The following is a 22,259-nucleotide window of genomic DNA, read 5'->3' on the forward strand; positions in this document are numbered from 1 at the left end:
TCAATTATAATCATACCAGAAATTTCTTACACAGCATATAAATACTGATTTTACCAACATAGTTCAAACTTACCTGTCCAATGGGACATATGAATTTATAATGGACCCAGCCATTGCTTTGGTGCTGGCATTGTCACTCGCTGTTCCTAAACTAACAGTGCCAGATTCGCCACTCAAACTGCATCTTTCCTTCTGCACATCTGCTTGGACTTCCAACCTTGGTGAAAATTTAAGATTAAGATAAAGATAAGATAAACCTTTATTGTCATTTTTTTACTGTGGGCACGGCACACATCAAAAATGAAATGTAATATTAGCTCAATAACTAACTTGCATTTTTCATATCATGTTGAAATCTTTTAAATGTTTACCAGCCACCCAGTGAAGAAAATAATTCTCACAGCAAATTAAGTGAAATACCCCTTTAAAAAGTATAGTAATAAATCCTCAAAAAATTACATATGAGAAATAGCCAGGATTAAATTATTTCCTTCTAAATAATATAAGCAGTTAACTTCTAGTGTAGTAGCATATTTACAACAATCCCATTTTCATGCAAGAATGTTTTATCCTAAACCATAATCCAATACTAAATATAAAAACCAAATATGCTAGAATTCCTATCCCTCCACACAGATTGCCATCATTGGAATTGGAGTTCTCCTTTAGTCCAATTCAATTTAATCACTTTCAGACCCACAAACGGTCAAAAGACAGATATTAGAATTTACAACAGCTGGCTAAAATATATACTTATTATTCCATTGTTAATTACAGCTTATGCATCAAATAGTCAATTAGAGTTTAATACCTGGAATGCATTATCTTACCGGTTGTAGCAGTTGACCATTGCACTTCCTGAAAGACTTCCTGTTATGCTAGCTCCAGCCAAGGCCATGGTGCTGGCTGTTTCACTCAGATTGTCTCGAATGGCTCCTATTCTGTCCATATGGCTACCACTTGCACTTAGGCTTCCAGTCAATCCAACACTTTCTTCCCCTATACTAGGATTGTGACGTGCCTCTGCTACTGATGTAGTGTCTAAAATGGAAAAGGAGAGGTAATGCAAGTCACTAAGGATTTATCATTTACTAAAGTTTCACATTATAGAAAGCTTTGCTTTTATGGAAGCTACAGTAATAAAAACTGTAGTTTTTCAATTGTTGAAGAATTGATGGGATGTTGGTCTTGGATTGATACAATTATGACAGAAAGAAAAAATGCTGTCATCTTTTGATTGTAGGCCTAGGCTAGTATAATGAGGAAATTGTATAAAATAATTTCCCAAATAGAATCGGATTTTCTCTTGAACAAGAAGAATACCAACTGCAATATAATGATCCTTAACATTTTCTAATTCTATTGTTATTCCAGAATTGCTACTGGGAAATAATAAAGTTGTTCTCTAAAACTAGATTACAATTTGGGTCAATTCTATTTTCTGTCAGGAAAGTAACATTTCACTAGTTAACGTTATTTTATCCCCCACTTTCAATCAAAAGTTACAAAAACAAAATCACAGCATGGCAAATGACAGTAATATTGAATCAATGGAATTAGAACATTAAGAGAAGAAATAGTATCTAGAAAATGATTTTATCTATTAACTTTCCTGATAAATTAATACCAGGAAAGCTTAAGATACCATCAATAAAGGAAGGTATCTTTTAAGGCTGCTACTAACTGTTTTTTTTTCTTGGAAGTCTAGGATTATGCAAATCACTATAAAACACAGCACACACTGCAAATAAAAAAAACCTCTGGATATTGACTATATGTGAATAACAGTGAATATATTTTTCAAATATGCACATTTACATTCAAATATATTTTGAGCTGTGTATGTGTGTATACACATACACACACACACACACACACACACACACACACACACACACACACACACAAAACAACATGGCTATCTGTGAATTATGCTCTATGGAAGCCTGAAACTGGCTAATTCTAGCGCAGCAACTATCAAAAACATAAATATGCAAAATATTTCAAATCTGAAACTCCTCATTTCAAGGTGTGCTCTTTTTTGGTAGGATAACAACAGCATAAGAATGCTTCCTATGATATCAAAAAGCTATTTTAAGACTGAATTATTTGCAGTTCAAAATGTTTTCTACATCTCTCCGAAAAGGTCTCTACACACTCCAAAATGCTTTTGTAGATAGAGCAAGCCAGACGAATATGATAACTAAATAAAGGTCTTCTTTCTTACCTACTGCTGCATTTGTTCCACTCACAGTTATATCATTTTCATCATCAAATTCTATTCTGACACCCTTCCCATTGCCAGCTGATACTCCACAACCTCCACTTCGACAGAGAGAAATGGGAACTACTCCATACACATAGGCCAGCATAATAGGGACTCCTATGCCTACAGGGAAACAAAGTGTAATATTGTGATTAGCACAACTGTCTTTTTTTAGTGATTGTATTTCTTAGCTGCCAGTTTAGCAAAGATAGAACAATAGAACAAAAAGGTAATTCTTATCATAGAAATTTAATTTTCATCACGGTTACAAAAAGATAATCAACCCAATTCTGTAAATTTATCCTGGTCTCAAGAATTCATATTTACACTGACGTCTTCTGGTTCTCTATTCATTTCAAACGCAATAAGGTCTGCATTCACAGTCTTTTATCCATGGATCAAGACTTTTAGTTTACATTAATAAGAATATAGATTTAAACACTACACAGACTCTAGTTTTCCAGAGAGGATTCTACCAAATTTGCACACCCGCCTTCTAAACCAGTTACCCCAAACCTGAGCTCTGGGGGGCTTCTAGGTCTTAGACTGCTGTTGATCAATGCTGGATCTATGCAAAGTAAGATCTCATCCAGCCATAATATGGTGATAGCGAGACCTGGTTGGGCAGAGTTGGGAACGAGCAATGTGCTCTCCTGGGTCTCAGTCACAATGCTGAGGTTGGAGAAAATTTTATTTAAATTTATTGGTAACCGAACTCCAGTGAATTCTAGATGGAGGATTGTGACTGGTTATAAGCAACCATGCATGAAACATAGTTGCAGAGATAAGCTAGGGCTGGTTATAAATACCATCTTGGAGTGATGTTGGAGCTCCCAAGGCTTCTAATCTTAGGTGACCTAAACATGGGAAACTAGGGCAGTTTTAGAATTCATAGCTTCCGTGGGGGCGGGGGAATGCTTGTTTTTTTGTTTTGTTTTTTACTTTGGAGCAGATAAGATGGAAGACACTGAAAATCTGTCCCTTTACCATGGCCAGATCACATCTTGGTCAATCACAACAAAGGCAATGGGTTTATGAGAATGATCCAACACAGGCAACTAATGGATCCAGAAACTTTCCAAAGGGCACTTATTATCTCTCTGACAATTTGGTGGGTAGTTCTCTTATGCCTGGTCATTTCTAGAATGTAGAGATACGCACATCGGTAGTTTGAACTTGTATGTTCAGTTTTACATCTCAAGCAGTTCCTTACTTTAATGGTTTGCTGAGGGAAATAAAGTGATTGAAAAGTCACCTAGAACAACTGCACACAATCTAAAGTGGAAGCAGTTAAGCACTGCTAAGAACTCGCGTTCATGCCTAGACAGTGATGACAGAGGCAAGCATTGATTCTTTTCTATATTTAGTGTGCTTATAAATTCTTGCTAAGCAATTTTATTCATAATTACGCAGATCCTTCTTGGGAAGAATGGGTGGAGCAAAATGCCTGAAGGCTCCTGGGACGGATTTACAGGTTTCCTTGCAGATGAAGTAGCTTATACCCTCTCTGATTTTGATCCCATTGGGCAGAGAGTCCTCTAAGATGAGCAAAGTAATTCCTTAGGATTTGATCTTGTGGAACATGATTAAGTGGAAAGGTTTCCTGTAGAGTGGGTCCTGAAATATCTATGGCCCTCCTGGCTTCTTCAAGCTGCCAAGCAATGTTTTGTGTTTCTAGACGTCTCCCTCAAGAAGATTCTGGATTTGCCAGATTCAAGAGATAGGTAATGCTTCTTACATATTATACTGGCTGGTAGCACTGTTTCCTGAAGGCGGCTTTGCATTGTTGATGGGGAAATCAATTACAAAAGATTCTAGGGGAAACAGATTTATTCCAGGCAGGTTCAGGTCCAAGCATGAGACAGAAATGGTATCAGTCACAGCATGTTAGGACCTTGGTGAGGGATGCTCCCTTCCTCCACGTTCCTAAAAGATTCTTTAGCAGTATTCAGTACTATTTAGTTTCCTTCTAGGTCACCTGTAAGAGTTGAGTACTATTTTTTTGTGGTTCCACTCCTATCAACGTGGACAGTTTCAAATGGTAGTCATGGGGAAGAATCAAATCATTTAACATCTGTATGAAACTACTAAAACAGGTCATTCATCCATTTTGTGTGAGGCAAAATTAGTATGCAGATGGAGATGCCACAGAAATCCTAAATCAATAATTAGAGACTGTTAGGATGAGGCGAACCAGTAAGATGGAGTTCCTGTGAGTCAGTCCTGTGGGGCACCTGAAAATTTTGGTACTGGCAGTTATTCTTGAAAGATTAATGCTTCCCTTGAAAGAACTGATCCACGTCTGGGGTTTTCTTGGACTTGCAGCTATTGCTTAAGATGTCCCTACCTAGAGCAAGAAGACTTGTCAATGATAATTCACAACCCAGTCACCATTCAGGTGGACTACTAAAGCTACCTTTAGAAGTGCATATAATACAGAAGCCAGAATGCTAGTAAAACAACCCTGCTATTATGGGGTAACTTTTAGCCCTACATAGCAGAGCACTGGGTTACAACTAGACATTAGCTTCTAAAATGAATTCTGCCTGTCTGGTCTGAACTTCTGGGGAAACTCTGTTAAATGTCCACCACCAATGTGAACTTAATGGGATCTGGATCTACCAGCCCTTGGGACATGTTCCCTCTGCACAGCCATAACTGGGTTCTTCAGCCCTTACATTCTGCAAAGTACTTTAGACCATTTTATTCTACTTTGTCTTTTGTTCTTATTAATGCTTAGTGACCATAGTTAGGATGTTGCTGCTGCTTTTGCTCTGGTATTTATTGCTGGTTGCTTAGCCACTCAGTGGATAGTGGTGATTGGCAAATATCATGAAATAAACAAGCAAACTTTGGAGGAAGAATTGCATTTTTTAAACTATTCAAACAAAAACTTTAAAAAATAGTGTCACTGGTAGTCCTGAATTATTCATCACTAATATTATTATCAGTAATTTTTTAGTAAAATATAATGGTTTTGTGGTGATGCAGTAGTTAGAATGCAGTATTGCAGGCTAATTCTGCTGACTGAGGACTGACGGCAGTTTGGCAGTTCGATTCTCAATAGCTCAAGGTTGACTCAGCCTTCCATCCTTCCGAGGTCGGTAAAATGAGGACCCAGATTGTTGGGGGCAATACGCTGACTCTGTAAACCGCTTAGAGAGGGCTGTAAAGCACTGTTAAGCGGTGTGTAAGTATATAAGCATTGCTATTGCTAGACTTTTCAGAAACTATACTTACCCACAGTGACTGCAGCTACAACTGGTGAAACAATTACAGATAAGGTTACACCACCTGCAATGGCTAAGTTCCTCTTATGCTTTGACATGTCTTTGCCTTCGTAGCGATTATGAATCTTTATGAGAAAGGAAAAATGAAGATATTTTAGAGCAAATTCCATTTAATAGCTGGTAGAAGAAATGATATACAGGAGCGATCAATATTATCTTTATCTATTTACTTGCCATTTTAAATTAATGAATTTAAAGATCCAATTGGTATAATTAAACAGAATGAGTAAACAAAGCAATGTAAAAAAATCTGATTTGGATTTATTTTCCTTTCCTGTTCAAGTCCCATTGAAAAATATGCAAATTTCAAAATCAATTCGGTTCTTACCTTACGTCCCACATACACAGGAATTCCAATAATCATTGCTGGAATAGCAATGCCTGCTATTAAGGCAATTCCCACAGGTGCACCTACAAGTGTCCCAAGTTGCCAAAGAATTTTCTTCTTCCGACTCCATGGTTTTTTCCCCCAGAATGTACAGCCTGATGGACTGAGAATTTTCCAATATAAGATTAACCAGTGAACAATCTTACGTAATCAAACCCTTTAACTTAGACTATTACTAACCCACATGCTAACATATGAATATCCAATATCATCTCGATACGTAAGTTCTCAGAAAACAGCATTTTAAAATAGGGACATCAAATCATATTTTTTTGTCAGCTACACCCATTTCCAAAATTCAGCCCAAAGGTAGATTTTTTAAGTCACATTGGCCTTCCTCTATCTGGTGCCCAAAGACACAGGGATTGCAATTTTCAAAACTCTCGCCCAATATTAGGCAGGCTGGTTTGCAACCTAAATAAAAATCTCTTTAAATCTGGATAGTTAGTTGAGATTGGATTCGTCTAAAATTTAACCAATAAACAAGTGGCATGTTCTCAACCAATTCTCAAAATTTCTAATACTGCTTCTTGAGGGATGAGATAGGGTGGGGAGAATGGCCCCGAGTCAGTGTTTACTCCTGGCAATTGCGCAGACTAGTTCTTGCAGGTTTTTTTAGGTACAATTTCTGGAAGTGATTTGCCATTGCCTTCTTCTTAGGGCTGAGAATGAATGACTGGCTCAAGGTCATCCCGCTGGCTTTGTGCCTAAGATAGAAATAGAGGTCATATCCTCAGTTTCTAGCCCACTGCCCCAACCATTAGACCAAACTAGCTCTACCCCATGACCTCAACATTGCCATAGTCTGTTAACAGGAAGAATGACTAATTTGCAAAAGATTTCTCTGAACATGCAGAACAGGAATTCGAAGGGAAAGTATTGTGACGTACCGTATTCCCCTGCAGGAAGTTATTTGCGTATGTTCTGCTATAAATAGATGGGCCTTTCTGCATTTGCTCATCATACTATACAGCACTTTAATACACACAAAATCCTCAAAAACCACCATGCTTCATTTTACTAAATGCCTATGCAAAACAGATTTAAGAGACTTAGAGGCCTTGGCCTTTTGCATCTTCTTGCAAGCTGCTAAAACCTGGCTTTCTCTCCAGGCATTAGGGAGAGGATATTAGAAGAACCCAATATTACATATATATTTCTGTCAGCCTGATATAAAATGGACAACTGTACAAATATTTTAAATAAATATGTTGCCTCTATTAAACTTTTTTGTACTGAATTATTTTAACTTTGGTATTAGAGTTGCTATGGGAGAGAAGCTGTAAATTGGTTGTTAGCTGCCTAGAGTTATGTATTAAATGGGCAGCCATAAAAGTTTTCTAAATAAATATTTTATCTAACTTCAGAAAAATAGCAGTTTTGAATTAGCCTAGCGTAGCTTCTATTACAAATTGGAATAAAAAGCATGTTAAACTTCTGTTACCAGAAAAAAAAATTCTTTCCCATATATACCTTAAGTAATGCAAGTCTGAGATCTCCTTCATGCATAACCAACAGAATTCACAACCACAGACAGCACAGGTCATGTGATTGCAACTTCCATCATTCATCTTTATTATATAAGCAGCACAGCGGGGGCATGGCTTTATGTCATCAGCTGTTTAAAATACAATAGCAATATTACTCCCTAGAAAAATAAAAACTGAAAAAATATCTCATCAGAGATTCAACAAAACCAAGAAAGACCCAGTACAGAAAGGTAATTAAGTGTACATAAATAAAACAAATATAGACATTACACAGAACTTTACAAATTATTCTGCTTTAAAATAATACTCAATCATTTAATGCAAAACTACTCTGATGAGATTTTTCAATATCCAATGTAAAAGCATAAAAGTTACAAAGGTGATAGTGCAAGCATGAAAAAACCCCTCTTTCAAAACAGTAAAAAATGCTTCTCATTCTATTTCAGTCAGGCCAGATAACATCAATTAATAGCGATTTTAGAAGGGAGTTTCAGTTCAGGTTATTTCCCATCTTTCACTCATTCATAGACAAAAGATTCTCTTAATGTCTTATTTCCTTTTCTTCATAGAGAACTTCTGCTGAGTTATATACAAAGTAACTACTCCCTCTTTTCATGTTTTAAGTGGGAGTATGCTCAGAGGGTTAGGACACTGAGCTTGTCGATCAGAAGGTCGGCAGTTTGGCAGGTCGAATCCCGAGTGCCGCGTAACAGAGTGAGCACCTGTTACTCGTCCCAGCTTCTGCCAACCTAGCAGTTCGAAAGCATGTAAAAATGCAAGTAGAAAAATAGGGACCACTCCGGTGGGAAGGTAACAGCGTTCCGTGCGCCTTTGGCATCTAGTCATGCTGGCCACATGACCACGGAGACGTCCTTGGACAAACGCTGGCTGTTCGGCTTTGAAACGGAGATGAGCACCGGCCCCAAGAGTCGGAAACAACTAGCACGCATGTGCGGGGGAACCTTTACCTTTATTTATTTTAATTCCATTTATATCCCGCCCTTCTCCGAAGACTCAGGGCGGCTTACAAACTTAGCAGTAGCCTTCATTCTATGTATATGCCTGCTTATTAGGGCTTTTTCACACACCCCCAAGCGGCATTATTACAAAGTCAGCTTAATTGCCCCCAACAATCTGGGTTTTACCTTATAAACAGATCAAGGGACTAGATTAGAAGTCTGTGTGTCTAGTGGTTCCTTATCTCAGCTATAATAGGCTCTATCTCTTCAAATTCCTTCTTATTCTTATAGTTTAAACAACTCACTCCCCCATAACAAAACTTAAATTTGGGCATTAAGAAACCATAATTTTTTAGATTCACATAATAAATGAAGAGTGGAGGAAAAAAGGCCTGATATTCATATACCTCCACTATAAAGTGGTTTTCTTTTCAGCTTCTGGCAGAGTTTAGTGGACAAAGCCAATGCCTTAAGCCTTCCAGATAATTCAGCCACACATTTTAAGGCTGAAAACATTTCCTCCAGTAGAATCTTCGTCTTGCCTCACCTGTTGAATATGATTACTATTATGCTGTGCAAAACCTAGGGGTGCCTGGGAGCTAACATAAACTTTGCAATCTTGTTCTGAATCAGAAAGTATGTTTTATAAACCTTCATGCTGGATTTATGCAACACGATAAGCCAAAACTAAGCAAACCATGTGTTTTATCCTAACATCTGAAATCAGCCAGTGTGTGGTCTGTTACTAGACATTTCAGACCAGGAGTTCTATCAGCAGTCAGATCTTTTCACCGATTGCATAAGCTAATTATATCCACCATGCCAAATACTAGCAGCACATTATTTCAGTACATTCTACATAACTGTACAATTTTGCATTAATATCAACATACGGAAGAAAAGATTTACATCTTCCTTTTTTCAGGGTCAGTAACTGATGAGTAATCTAGCAACTCAAGATATAATATAAAAATATTTCTAACATTTAGATCGAAAGAATAAATACCTGCAGCTCCAGATTCCTGACTATAGCTAATGGATGAAGAACGAATGGTTCGCAAACGTAGACTTTGTGCTCTTTCCTGACGAGCAGCATCACAAGTCTGGTTAGGATGCCAAATCTGCTTACAGTGGTAGCAAAATTCAGTTCCACAGCCTTCACGCCCACACATAAGTTTAGGACAGCTTGCACAGCCAAAAGCAATGACTGCATACCTTAAATATTCAAAAATAGATGGAAGAGTATTTATTCTCTGTACTAAGATAAAGCCTCCCTCAAGTCATTCTAGACATCTGGCAATTATGTGGATAGATCCATGTTTTCTTGGCAACAATGTATAAATAGTCAAGAACTGCCTTCTTCTAAGATTTCCCCAAATCCCTAGTCTTCTCTAAGCCTGGAATTTCTTTGTAGTGTCTTATCATTATTAACTAGTTTTTTTCTTCTTAACTCTTCTGAAAACAGCCAAAGTCAACCAGATATTGTCGTACGCTGTGATTTTCTCAGTTCTACATATTGCTAATTAAAATAGCTGAGTTGCTATTAAGACACATCATCCTTTATAAAAGTAGAAACACAACAACATTTATAGAGCTCTAGTTAATCTTGTATGGTATATTTTAGGCTTAGATCCTATAGTAGAATTTAGCAAACTTCAAGTAACAGGCATCACTGTGCTATTCTGCAAGATTGAATCCAACTCTATTGTTTCAAATAAAATAAATTGAAATACAGTCTTCACTTAATGAGGGGCTCATAAAAACGTATGACCTGTTCTTGAAATTACACACCACACACACCCATGGTCAGCACCATTCCAAAATACAAGGGCTCATTGAATGGTGGCTATGATCATTCCTTGGAGTTTCAATCCCCCAAACACCCTCCCAATCACATGATTGAAATCTGGATGCTTGACAACCTGTTTGCATTTATGACCAGTTGACATAGGGCCTTGTAAACATATGATCACAATCTGCAACATTCCCAGAAAGTCAATGTGGAAGGTTGCAGGTCACCGGGATAATCTTCCTCATCTACATACCTTCCCGTAGCCCTTCTGCTTGTCCCAGCCAAGCACACCTTCATACATCTCCCTGACGTTCGCTGCACCTTCCTTTCACCCACTCTGGCCTGCACAGCACCTCTTGCATACCCCTCACACCCTCACCAACTCACATGGCACCTCTCATGTACTCTCACCAATGCATGCCTCTTGCATACCCTTCACACAAATATGCACCTTCTCCAACTCATGTGGTGCCTCTCATTCACCTACTTACATCCTCCTTGACTCACGGCTCTTGCATATCTCACATCTTTACCAATTCATGCCATAGCTTTTGTGCACCGGATCATATCTACCCTCACCCTTCCTCTCACCTTGTACACCTTCCTTCCCCACTCAGCAACAGCCATTTATCCACTTGTGGGCCTGGGACTCACTAATTTTGTAGGAAGCTGGCCGGAAGTTGCCTCACCTAATAACCAGGGGATTCAGTGTTTGTAACCAGGACTTCAGGAAAGGTCATCGCTAAGCAATGTGGTCATGTTTTATGGACTGTTATCAACAGATTCCAATTGCGGTTATAAATCTGGTTATAAATCAAGGACTGTCTGCAATCAACTTCAGCCTTGTCAATGACAATCCAGTATATTTGTATATTAGTGACTGCATAACCTCTGTAGATGCCACTGGCTAAATAAAACCAAAAACTGAGAATTCTCATACAGGCATACCTGGTATTGTTATTGGTTGAACTTTAATTAAAAGTTCTATGAAAATATTACACAGTTCAACATACTAACAATAATGCATACATACATGCATTATTATTTATAAATGTCTTTATCTGAAATGTGTTAGATAGCAATTATATTTTATCTACACTACAGTAGTAGGATTTTGCCTTAAATGTTATATCAAAATAAAATATTAAGGAACCACAATACTTTGGAACAAATTAACAAGTTCTCTTATAATTGTGTGCATGTGAATGAAATTCTGTGAATAAATTCACATGTGGTATTAGAACCATACACAAATGATAAAAGCACATAATTGCAGATCTGTGCAATATTTTGAAACAAGTATGATTATCTGAAGAGAAACGTGGTATACAAAATATAGGCAGCATGGATATGAATGTAATTTAATTGCTCTATTCAATCTCAAAATGTATTCTTTGTCATTCTGTATTTAAAAATCCTAACCTTCCCAGTTATCAATGTACTCCACATTTTATATACTTCTTCACACAGCTTCAAGAATTTTCTTTCCATATTCAGCTACACTTACCGTATATACTTGAGTATAAGCCGAATTTTTCAGCCCACTTTTTGGGCTGAAAAATTCCACTTCGGCTTATACTCCAGTGAACAAAAAAACTTACCGAGGACTTGTGCGCGGCCGAGGCTTTGGTGCTTCCGGGATCGCGCGCACCTCTCCCAAGCCACCGCCGTCCGGAGACCTGCCGAAGTTTGGGGAGGTTTGGGGAGGTGCGCGCGCACCTCCCCAAACCTCCCCAAACGTCGGCAGGTCTCCGGACCTCCGCGCCCTGCCTGCCTGCTTCTTTCCACTGCCTGGCTGCCCTACGATGTAACCCGCTTCATGATCGAGTGCGACGCCTGCAAGGACTGGTTTCACGGCAGGTAACACAAAGCGATCGGGCCTTTCCTCCCCCCCCTTTCCCTCCCCCCTCCCGCTCTAGGGCAGAGATCCCCTTCCTGCCGTGAAACCAGTCCTTGCAGGCGTCGCACTCGATCATGAAGTGGGTTACATCGTAGGGCAGCCAGGCAGTGGAAAGAAGCAGGCAGGCAGGGCACGGAGGTCCGGAGACCTGCCGACGTTTGGGGAGGTTTGGGGAGGTGCGCGCGCACCTCCCCAAACCTCCCCAAACTTCGGCAGGTCTCCGGACGGCGGCGGCTTGGGAGAGGTGCGCGCGATCCTGGAAGCACCGAAGCCTCGGCCGCGCGCAAGTCCTCGGTAAGCTCCGGGCGGTCACTTGCTTCGCGTCTCCTGAGGGAAGGGGGGGCGACTGGAGCGGGCGTGTTTCCTCGCCTGCTGGGTGCCGCGATTTGCCCGGGGAACGCGCGGGCCCCGAATGGCAGCGTGGAGCGAGGAAGCGGACAGCCAGGGCTTCCCCGAGAGCCGCGGCCACACAGGGTATTCCTGTGTATTCAGGCTTGCAAAATGGCAGATCGAGCCTCTGCTGGCGGCAGAGGCTTGCAGAGCGCGGATCCAGCCTCCGCCGGCGGCGGAGGCTTGCAGAACAGCAGATCCCAGCCTCGGCTTATACTTGAGTCAAGAACTTTTTCCAGTTTTGGGGGGTAAAATTAGGGGTCTCGGCTTATACTCGAGTCGGCTTATACTCAAGTATATACGGTACCTTTGATCATATGGCGCTTCTGGACTTTACATGTGCTTTTAACATAGGTTAGATCAAGGGTCTTCAAACTTGGCCCTTTTATGACTTGTGGACTTCAACTCCCAGAATTCCTCAGCCAGCATGCCTGGCTGAGGAATTCTGGGAGTTGAAGTCCACAAGTCTTAAAGTTGCCAAGTTTGAAGATCCCTGGGTTAGATTAACAAGTTTCTTAATAAAAATGCAATGTGTAGATTAAAACCTAAATAGTATGTTTGAACTTGGTGAAGATAAACATGTTCTTTTAAAAAAAACCTCTTAAGTGGTAAATTATATAATTAAGACCAAAAAGAGTTGCAACAATATGTAATATGTTTAATATTTAAATAAATTCCTCTGACATTAAGGAAAAAGCAGATTATGATCTCTTACATTTTTACTCAGAACTAACAGTTGGCTCTTTTATATGAATTTTTTGTTGCCAATTACAATTATGCCAACTTTCACAATTTATATTTAAAAAACTTTAAATTTACTATTTAAAAATAAAAAATGTGAAGTTAAAAATGTTTAAGCACTAAAGGTAAGCTAAAATACCACACAGATGAGGAGGTGGGTTGGTACAGTATATGAAGTACAGGAGAGGCAAATCCCTTTTTATGTGCTTAGTGTAGAAAGACCTTCCTCCAGAATGCACCAAGTTAACAATCTGCATTGAAAGCTACCTACTTTGGAGGCTGCATTAAAACTTGACAACCCCCTTTAATATTCTGGAGTGTGAGGTACTGGCATTTGAGAAGATAGGAGAAGATAGGAATCTGTTTCTCAATTCTCTAATTTTTCTGCTATTAAAGTAACAACAAACTATTTTTGAATGTCAAGAGACAAAAACCTGAAATAAAAAATAAAACACTCTGGTAAACAAGACATTATATACTGTACAAGCAATTTAATAATCAAGAAAAGATAAAACAGGGCTATGGATACAAAAACACATCACTTACCCGCAGTCTGGAGCAGGACACCACCTACAATCAGGGTCTGCAACAAGCCACCGTCTAAGCATAAACTCTTCATATTTTTCCATCAAGATGTCGTCATTTAAAATTAGTCGAATGTCATGGGGATTAAATCGCTCAGAGCATTCTGGACAGCTGATATTAACTCTGCTCTCTGAGATTTCTATCCGGAGATACTGACGCAAGCAATCCACACAAGATCTATGGTGACAAGTCATTATTTCCGGAAACCTCTCCTTAGAGTGCCGCAAAAGGCACAAGGGACATTCTATGAAGTCTCCCGTCTGCTTACTACAGATCGCAGCTCCACTGTCTGATGACATATAGGCAGATAAAATAGAGTTCTTGTCTGGGCATATTTCTGAGTGTATAGTTTCAATACTTGCAATCCCATCAACACCACCATTTGCATCCTTGGCTTTATGTTTCGTATCTCTTTTCCTTCGAAAGAGAGATCCCAGTGAGATTCTTCTTTTCTTTGGGGCCTTTTTAATTGAAGGCAAGCTTACAGAGGAGGCAGTAGATTGCAGGTCCCTATCAGATCCCATTTGCCGATGTAAACTCATGGCCATAACATTCATCAGAAACGGATCAAAGAATACATGCAGCTATGACCGTTGTAAAGACAAAAGCACTATTGAAAAGCAGCATATTTAAGTCACAAAAGGAAAGGCAGCTTAAGTCTTGTTATGCATGGTCAGATCTTGTTCATTCAGCAAATTCTTCACAATATGTAATCCACCTCAAAATGCTCCTCAGCAATTCTGAAAAAGATGGAAGAGATACATAAAAATGACACCCCATTCATTCAGACCCATTATTTGCAAAGGACTGGTGTTAGTCTGCTTATTCATTTTACAATTACCTAATATTCAACTACATCTGGTTTGCTTCATCCACCTGTTGCATTTCGGTCAATTAGCAAGAGAGCAAGTAAACGAAATTTCCAGATTCCCAGTTGTCATTTTTAAAAAGGAAACCTATAGTCTTGGGCCAACATATATAGGTACTGTTCTATTTTGTAAGAAAAGGTTGCTCTCCCTTTTCAGGATTTTTAACCAGTGAACTGCCAATCGCTATCAGAGGAAGAAAAAAATCCAGGGAGACATTTCTTAAACTTTATAAATGGGAAATGTTTGCAGCATTAATTAAAATAAAAAAAATATCTAGTGTTCTGGCGATATGCCTAAAGTTAAAGACATCTTCAAGATTTCAATACTGCACCAATGCAGTATTCTTGGTAACGATATGAAAGTGGGTTGCCACAGCTTTCTCTCCAAAACTGAACAGAATGGGACCAAGTTTGGTGCAAACCAGAAAATGAAGACTTGGGGGGGAAAAAATCTCCTAATGTGTTATTATGTGACAGGCAGTTGAGCAATGGATCAGAAGCCTAGCAGCTTTTCAATCTACCCCGCCCCCCAACCTGCTTAACCCTTCACCTGGACAAAAGCAGAACACATGTAGCCTATCTTTCATTTACCAGTACCCACATATTAGCAAACACTTAGAAGTCATGCAATAGGAAACCAGAAACAAACGCGGAGACAGAATAAAATACAGATGTATTTGATAAAGAGGATGGAAAGAATTCCAGAAATTGTGCCCTGCATTATTTGAGATTTTTTGACAGTATAATTGGTTTTTTTTAGGTGATGCTTTCCTGAAAGATTTTCCACAAACTTACACAAAGTAATGTGTACATTTTTAGTTTCTGGCTTGTGGCTTTTCAGGTCAAACTATCATTATAAGGAAAAAGTGATGTACAAGAAATAAATTTAATAGCGCCATCTAAAATGTCTATCATATAGTGAAAAAAAATTAAACTACTGATTTCTTCTATTACTCCTTCCAAAACAAAACCATAAAAATGTACAGCTATGAATTTGTGAAGAACAAATGTTTAGTTTAATTCTCTATCTATGGAGGAAGGAAGGTAATTTAGAAATTCTAAGAAAGACACAACATGCTTCTAATCTAAAACAGTAATTAATCTTTACTTCTTACACCTAAAAATAACAGAAAATGTTTCCCTGCATTGGGATACAATAGATTACTTAAAGAAGTTAAACTTCCAAATAGTTCAATTGTTACAGTAGTAGTAATTGAAGTTCAGAAGTAAAGGGAGGAGACTACCATAATACATCCTTCCATACTATAGCCAAGAAATTACAAAAGCAATAATAGATAAATCGTATTTTGTGCAGGAACCAGATTCAACCTGCGAGAACATCTCCACGACTATAGAAAAGCTATTTGGCACTTATTTTAAGCCTGTAAGCCATGAAGGCTTGTTATATTTTCAGGAATAAATTGCACTCACACACACACCCCATTTAAAGTTGCATTTTAAAAGACCCCTTCATACACAATACATTTAATGTTGACATTTAATTACTATCTTAACATGCAGCATTTTAGAGTCCCTGAAACAAAATCAGAAAGGCTTCCATAGAAATGGGATGATGCAATTATTTTGATTCTTAACAGGCAAAGTGTAATTTTAAGAAGAATCTGCATTTAAATGTTCCTGTTCAAATTCAATGCAGCAGAAGCCACAATTACTAAGTGATAATTGCTTTAGAAATCACAACAATTCACTTAATACATTGGATCAGACATGTCAAACTCAAGTCTCGGAGCTTTTCTCCCATTGCTGGCAATGGGGTGGGTGCTGTTTCCTGATGATGCATCCGGCCAGCAGTTTGACACCCCTGCATTAGATTAAGTCAAAACCAAACATGTTTCTTTGTATTCTACAGCTAAAGAACTGAATAACTAGAATTAAATTGAGATCTGAAACTGCTGTAGTGAAAAAATAATTTTATTCAAATTGGAAGAATTTAAACAAGAGGGGTATAAGAGAACCATGTGGAACTCCTAAACAATAGTTAAGATATCTAGCATCTGTATTAAGTAAAAAGGATAAACATTAACCAGGTATATTCACTTAAAGAACATTATTCTTGTCTTTTGGCAGAAAAAGTTCTAAAAGAGTTTAGGAGCTAAAATAGTTAAGATGGGCTAATAAATCTGCTGCAGGTTTATTATTGCTGTTTTATATGGTGATTAAATATGAATAATTTTACTGTATTAATACAAACAAGCCTGAATCAGCTCAAACCCTTAGAATAGATCAAAAAGAAAAGCAGATACAATTTTAAGATATTTATTTTTAAACAGTGTTACAAAACATGAATCTTGTAAATATGAGTCCCTATTTAGGAAACTTAAATTCAAACCAATGTAAATATTGAGAAATTAGTACAGGCAAAAGAACAAAATTTTAAACCATTATTCAAATCAGTTTAAAAATCAAAAGGTCAACCATCACAAAAAGGAACATGAAAGGTAGACACCTATACTAAATAACTAAACAACCGTGTTATGTTATTTAGTTAACATAAATGCTTGCACATTAATAGAAACTATTCAATAAGAACTACGTTGAATGGATTGTAACTTATGAAATACAATGTCCCTGTGATGTCATATATTTTTTTTAGTAAAACAACAAATAATTTTTCCCCTTAGGAAAAAAAAATTAAGCAGAAGGTAATTGAATATTATGCTTCTATTTGTTGAGTTCAAACAGATAATACAGATAATCCTTGAAATAAAAGTTTATCTTTCAAATTGGTGGATAAATCAAATGCCGTGCAAATACAACAGAATTTTCTCCTCTCCTGCCAAATTTATTTCCAATCTTAACCCGTGAGGACATGTTTTGAATTGCAGCCAGGGGGTGCGATTTACAGAATGCAACTAACCTGATTCTTTTTTTATAGTATTCTACTTCAGTATATTTGCTAAAGTGATTTAAAAATTTAAAATGGTGATATCCCTTCTCTTAAAAATCTACTATGTGCAACTGTCTGAATATTTAAATTTTTATATACCCCAGGTTCTTTTAAATGATTGGAAAATCCTTTGAGCAATTCAAATGAACAGTTTATATATCCGCTCTATGTAAACAGCTTGAAAACATCATATGCAATTGAATTCTATGACTAGCTAAACCTCTCTACTTGTGCAGTATAGATCAAAGAAACACAGTTCTCAGGCTAAGCATATTTCAGTAGTATGTGATAATCCTTTGGCTAATATGAACTGAGATTATTTGATATTAGAATACTCTTAAATTACAATACATAAAAAGTTTAGAAAGCTTTGCAAGCTCTTCTATCTAGATATTAATTTAAAAGAAAATCTTGAATTATTAAATTGCAATTTAAGAAACACTCAACAGCCAGCTATTATAAAGCAAGATTTTTTCTTAAAAAGAAGAATGAACCAAGTCTTTCATTTATGAAATTGTCTTGTGAAGGAAGTCAGGGCTGCTCTATTCCTAACTTGATTCTGTCTTTGATTTTAATATTAGTCTTACAGAATTATAGAATTGGAATGTTCTTTAGAGGCTATCTAATCTAACCCCAAAGGAACGCGGTGGCTCAGTGGGTTAGGACGCTGAGCTTGTCAATCAGAAGGTCGGCAGTTTGGCGGGTCGAATCCCGAGTGCCGCGTAACAGAGTGAGCGCCTGTTACTCGTCCCAGCTTCTGCCAACCTAGCAGTTCGAAAGCACGTAAAAAATGCAAGTAGAAAAATAGGGACCACTACAGTGGGAAGGTAACAGCATTCCGTGCGCCTTTGGCGTCTAGTCATGCTGGCCACATGACCATGGAGACGTCCTCGGACAAGCGCTGGCTCTTCAGCTTTGAAACGGAGATGAGCACCGGCCCCTAGAGTCGGAAACGACTAGCACGCATGTGCGGGGGAAACTTTACCTTTACCTAATCTAACCCCATGCTTGGAGAATATGACACTAAGCATCTCTGAGAGATGATTATCCAACTTATTTGAAGACCTCTGGTGAACTTTCATGTACAACCTCTTACACCAGCTCGTATAGCATTATACTATTGTTTTGGCTTGTTTAAATAATGCTTTGTTTTTATTTGTGCTTTTTTGTATTGCTGATTTGTTAGTTCTTATTAAATTGCTAATTTATTAATAATAATGTAGCTCAATTATTATGTGACACAGGTTACTGCTGTAAAAGTACATTCTTACCTTTTCTGTGCATAGAAAAAAATAGGTGGAAGATGGTTGTGTACTCAACTACTGTAGTCTACTATTAACACCGGGTATGATTACTACATAAAGGATAGAGCAAGCTACAAATTCTGCACATTCATCATAACAAACGCTTTTGAACTTGAGGCTGCCAGACAAATAAAAAGTCTGAAGTTTAATAATACTAACAAAGAATTAGGCATTCAGAGGTTAAAAGAATACTTTTAACAAAAATCAGGCTTCTTTGTTCTCATCTACTTTATTCTAATTTTAAGATTATTAGTTGGCACTTCTAGTGAATCCCATTTTAAGCAACACTTCAAAATTAAAAGACAAAACAATCATTAGAAATTCTGTTCACAATTAACAGTACAGTATTACTTGTAAGGTCTTTAAAAATGGCTGACCAGTCAGTTTCTACTCCTGGCAGCATAACAGCAGAAAAACAGGAAATGGCTCAGACTATAACTATTAAACCTAAAACACATGGATTGGAAAGCATGTGATCAGACATAAAAAGAAATTACTTTTATAAGGAAAGTGTTGATTATGAAAAAGAATATAGACAAGTGATCTATGAGTTATTTACAGTCAGATGCTGCTAAATCAATAATTAAGAAATAGTCTACTATAGATTGTTTCAGTCTTGTCTTTAAACCCCTGCTTCAGAATTCTACAGTGGGGAGCATTTGAAACAATGTAGTTTCTGGTAAAAAGAACAATCCAGCTCACCTTTGCAAATTCACTCAAACAAGCCACAGAAAAATAACATTCTCATCTAGGACAGAAGGTTATTTCAGCTTTGTCAGCCCAAGCAACCTCTGTAGTATATATGAGTATCACATATTTTATGTTCAAAGGAAAAATGAGTTATGTACTGTAATCCCAATAATTTCTTACAATGGTCACACTGGAAGCAACACAACTAAAATGAATTCCTGCCACAGGAGAAATGGTTGCTGTTGAGGCAGTCAAAGATAGTGTTCTATAAAGCAGTGTTTTTCAACCACTGTTCCGCGGCACACGAAAGATTTTTTTAAAAAAATGTCAAATTTTCGCCCACTAGGCGGGCGCCGGACTGTGTCCTGGGTATGGGGGGGTGGGGTTTTGACTCCGCCCTCGGCCAGCAGGGGCGCCGATTGGCGCTCCTCAAGGGGACACCCTCCACTTTTCTGATGTCCGGGCTGTGATTGGTCCAGACTCCAGCCTGGACCTATCACAGTAGGACATCATCTTCCGACTTCCTTCCCGCCCGAGCACAGTGTGCGCAGCAGCGGAGAGAAGATGACGTCGCGACTCGAGTCACCAGGAGGACCGGAGCAGGAGGAGACGGACGGAGACCAGGACTCGGCGGGAGTCGGCACTGCAGAGAGACCGCATCCGGATTGCTATAAAAACTAAATACAGAGAGAAACTGAGAGCTGTTGACGAAGAGCTACGTGTGTGTCTTTCTTCGATTCCAGTCAGAATATCAGCTTTGTGTTCAGCCAAACAGGCCCAGGTTGCGCACTGAATAAAGTATTTTATAATTTTTCATATTTCTGTTTACTTACTATTTCATAATAAAGTAATTATAAAATACTTTCTTTGTGTTTATTTGATTCCTATTCAAGAGAATTACTTTATATATAGTCAATATAGGCACAGAGTTAAATTTTTTAACATTTTCTAATGGTGGAGTGCCTCGTGATATTTTTCATGAAACAAGTGTGCCTTTGCCCAAAAAAGGTTGAAAAACACTGCTATAAAGAAATGTTGATAGTATAGCTGCAAATACAAGGCAGAAAGCTGGAGGCTAAAACATATAGGGAACGGTTGGGTGAGGGGTGACATGATAGCAGTGTTCCAATATCTCAGGGGCTACCACAAAGAAGAGGGAGTCAAGCTATTTTCCAAAGCACCTGAAAGCAGTACAAGAAGCAACGGATGGAACTAGTCAAGGAGAGAAGCAACCTAGAAGAAAGGAGAAATTTCCTGACAGTTAGAACAATTAATCAGTGGAACAAACTGCCTCCAGAAGTGGTGAATGCTCCAACACTGGAAGTTTTTAAGAAGAGACTGGAGAGCCATTTGTCTGAAATGGTATAAGGTTTCCTGCCTTAGCAGGGGGTTGGACTAGATGACCTCCAAGGTCCCTTCCAACTTATTATTATTATTATTATATTTAAACATCCCTGGTCAAACTATATGTTTCGATGAATTCCCGAGTAGCAGAAGGTGACACAACTTCTGCATGCGACAAAGTTAAACACAACTTTCTATACATTAAAATGCATATTTATTACTATATTTGTGTTTACTTGTTTCAAGATTCAAAATAAAAAAAACCAGTGAATAAGGTAGATGAAGAGATTTATACACTCTTTGAGTGAAATACTTCCTTTGGAAAAAATAAGAGGTTCCAAAAATTTCCTTCGGACTCTATGATATTTTTTTTATACTTGCTTTTGAAAGTTTTCTTCACTGTTCATTGTAAAAATCGTCTAGCTCTGAAAAATTCTTAGGTCTCATGATGTCAGGCAACTGGAAAATCACCTACAGCTCTTTCTAATAAATTTGTCCCTTATACAAAGAGTATGGCCTCATTGTCAATTATAATGATCAGAGTATAGCTACTTTGATAACAATCTTATATGATGCCATTATTGGAAAAGTGGTAGTATTGATAACAACCAAACTAAGTAATTCAAATACCTTGGATTTTCTTTTAAAACTGACATCTTAGAACAAATAGCCAAGAATAATCTATCTTCAGATGTGGTAGCTAATCAGGACCAGCTCTAGAGAGCTTCCAGTGTTTTCAAAAGAGAATATGCACCCCCACCACATATGTGGCTCAACAGAAAACCAGAAGATTAGGCAGCCACAAGCAGTAGCGAGCTTCTGGCAAACAGGAGGCATGCCGGGAAGGTAGATAAGATCATCACCCTCAATAGCAAGGCAGGTGAGGAGTAGTGATATTTTGTATCGAGATCTCATACATGCATGAAAATGGGTATTGCTAGTATACCTTTCCTCCTTGGCAAACTCCCTTCCCAACCAAGCTCCCTCTACCCTTAAAAGTTCAACTAGTCTCGATATTATTGGGATTCAAGAGACCAATTAAAACTTGGCTACTTTAACAAGCCTCGTGGGAGATGATAACACAGTAATTTCTTTTATTTTTAGAAAAAGCTCATATCTGATCCTACTCTGTGACAAAGCATTAATATGTCTCTATGCTGTTCCCATTGATATTTCTTTTCAGAAATGTGAGTCCAGAAGATCCTACTGCTGGACAAAATTGCTCACATTCTGTTATGAGTTTGATGTTGGATAACAGGGATCTCAAGAGATGGCTGAGGTAAGATCATATGAACACTTTTTTTGAACATGTGACAACTGAAGAAGTGGACAGAGTCCAGCCAT

At 38.1% G+C, this 22,259-nt stretch overlaps 1 protein-coding gene across 5 annotated transcripts in view; it reads right to left on the minus strand.

The window, feature by feature from the left end:
- RNF19A (ring finger protein 19A, RBR E3 ubiquitin protein ligase) overlaps positions 1–22,259 on the minus strand; it is a 40,231-nt gene that overhangs the window by 10,336 nt on the left and 7,636 nt on the right. For all 5 annotated transcript variants that reach the window (XM_081324065.1, XM_081324061.1, XM_081324064.1 and 2 more), the window contains 8 exons: positions 13,763–14,541; positions 9,400–9,608; positions 7,418–7,562; positions 5,885–6,047; positions 5,507–5,621; positions 2,228–2,389; positions 831–1,041; positions 74–217 (listed from right to left, as the gene is read on the minus strand). In XM_081324065.1, the coding sequence (XP_081180191.1) occupies positions 74–217; positions 831–1,041; positions 2,228–2,389; positions 5,507–5,621; positions 5,885–6,047; positions 7,418–7,562; positions 9,400–9,608; positions 13,763–14,358 (1,745 nt within the window). In that variant the 5' untranslated portion in view covers positions 14,359–14,541. The remainder of the gene's footprint in view (positions 1–73; positions 218–830; positions 1,042–2,227; positions 2,390–5,506; positions 5,622–5,884; positions 6,048–7,417; positions 7,563–9,399; positions 9,609–13,762; positions 14,542–22,259) is intronic.

The sequence above is a fragment of the Vipera berus genome, assembly GCF_964194415.1.
Source record: "Vipera berus genome assembly, chromosome: 3".
In the NCBI taxonomy this organism is placed as follows: domain Eukaryota; kingdom Metazoa; phylum Chordata; class Lepidosauria; order Squamata; family Viperidae; genus Vipera; species Vipera berus.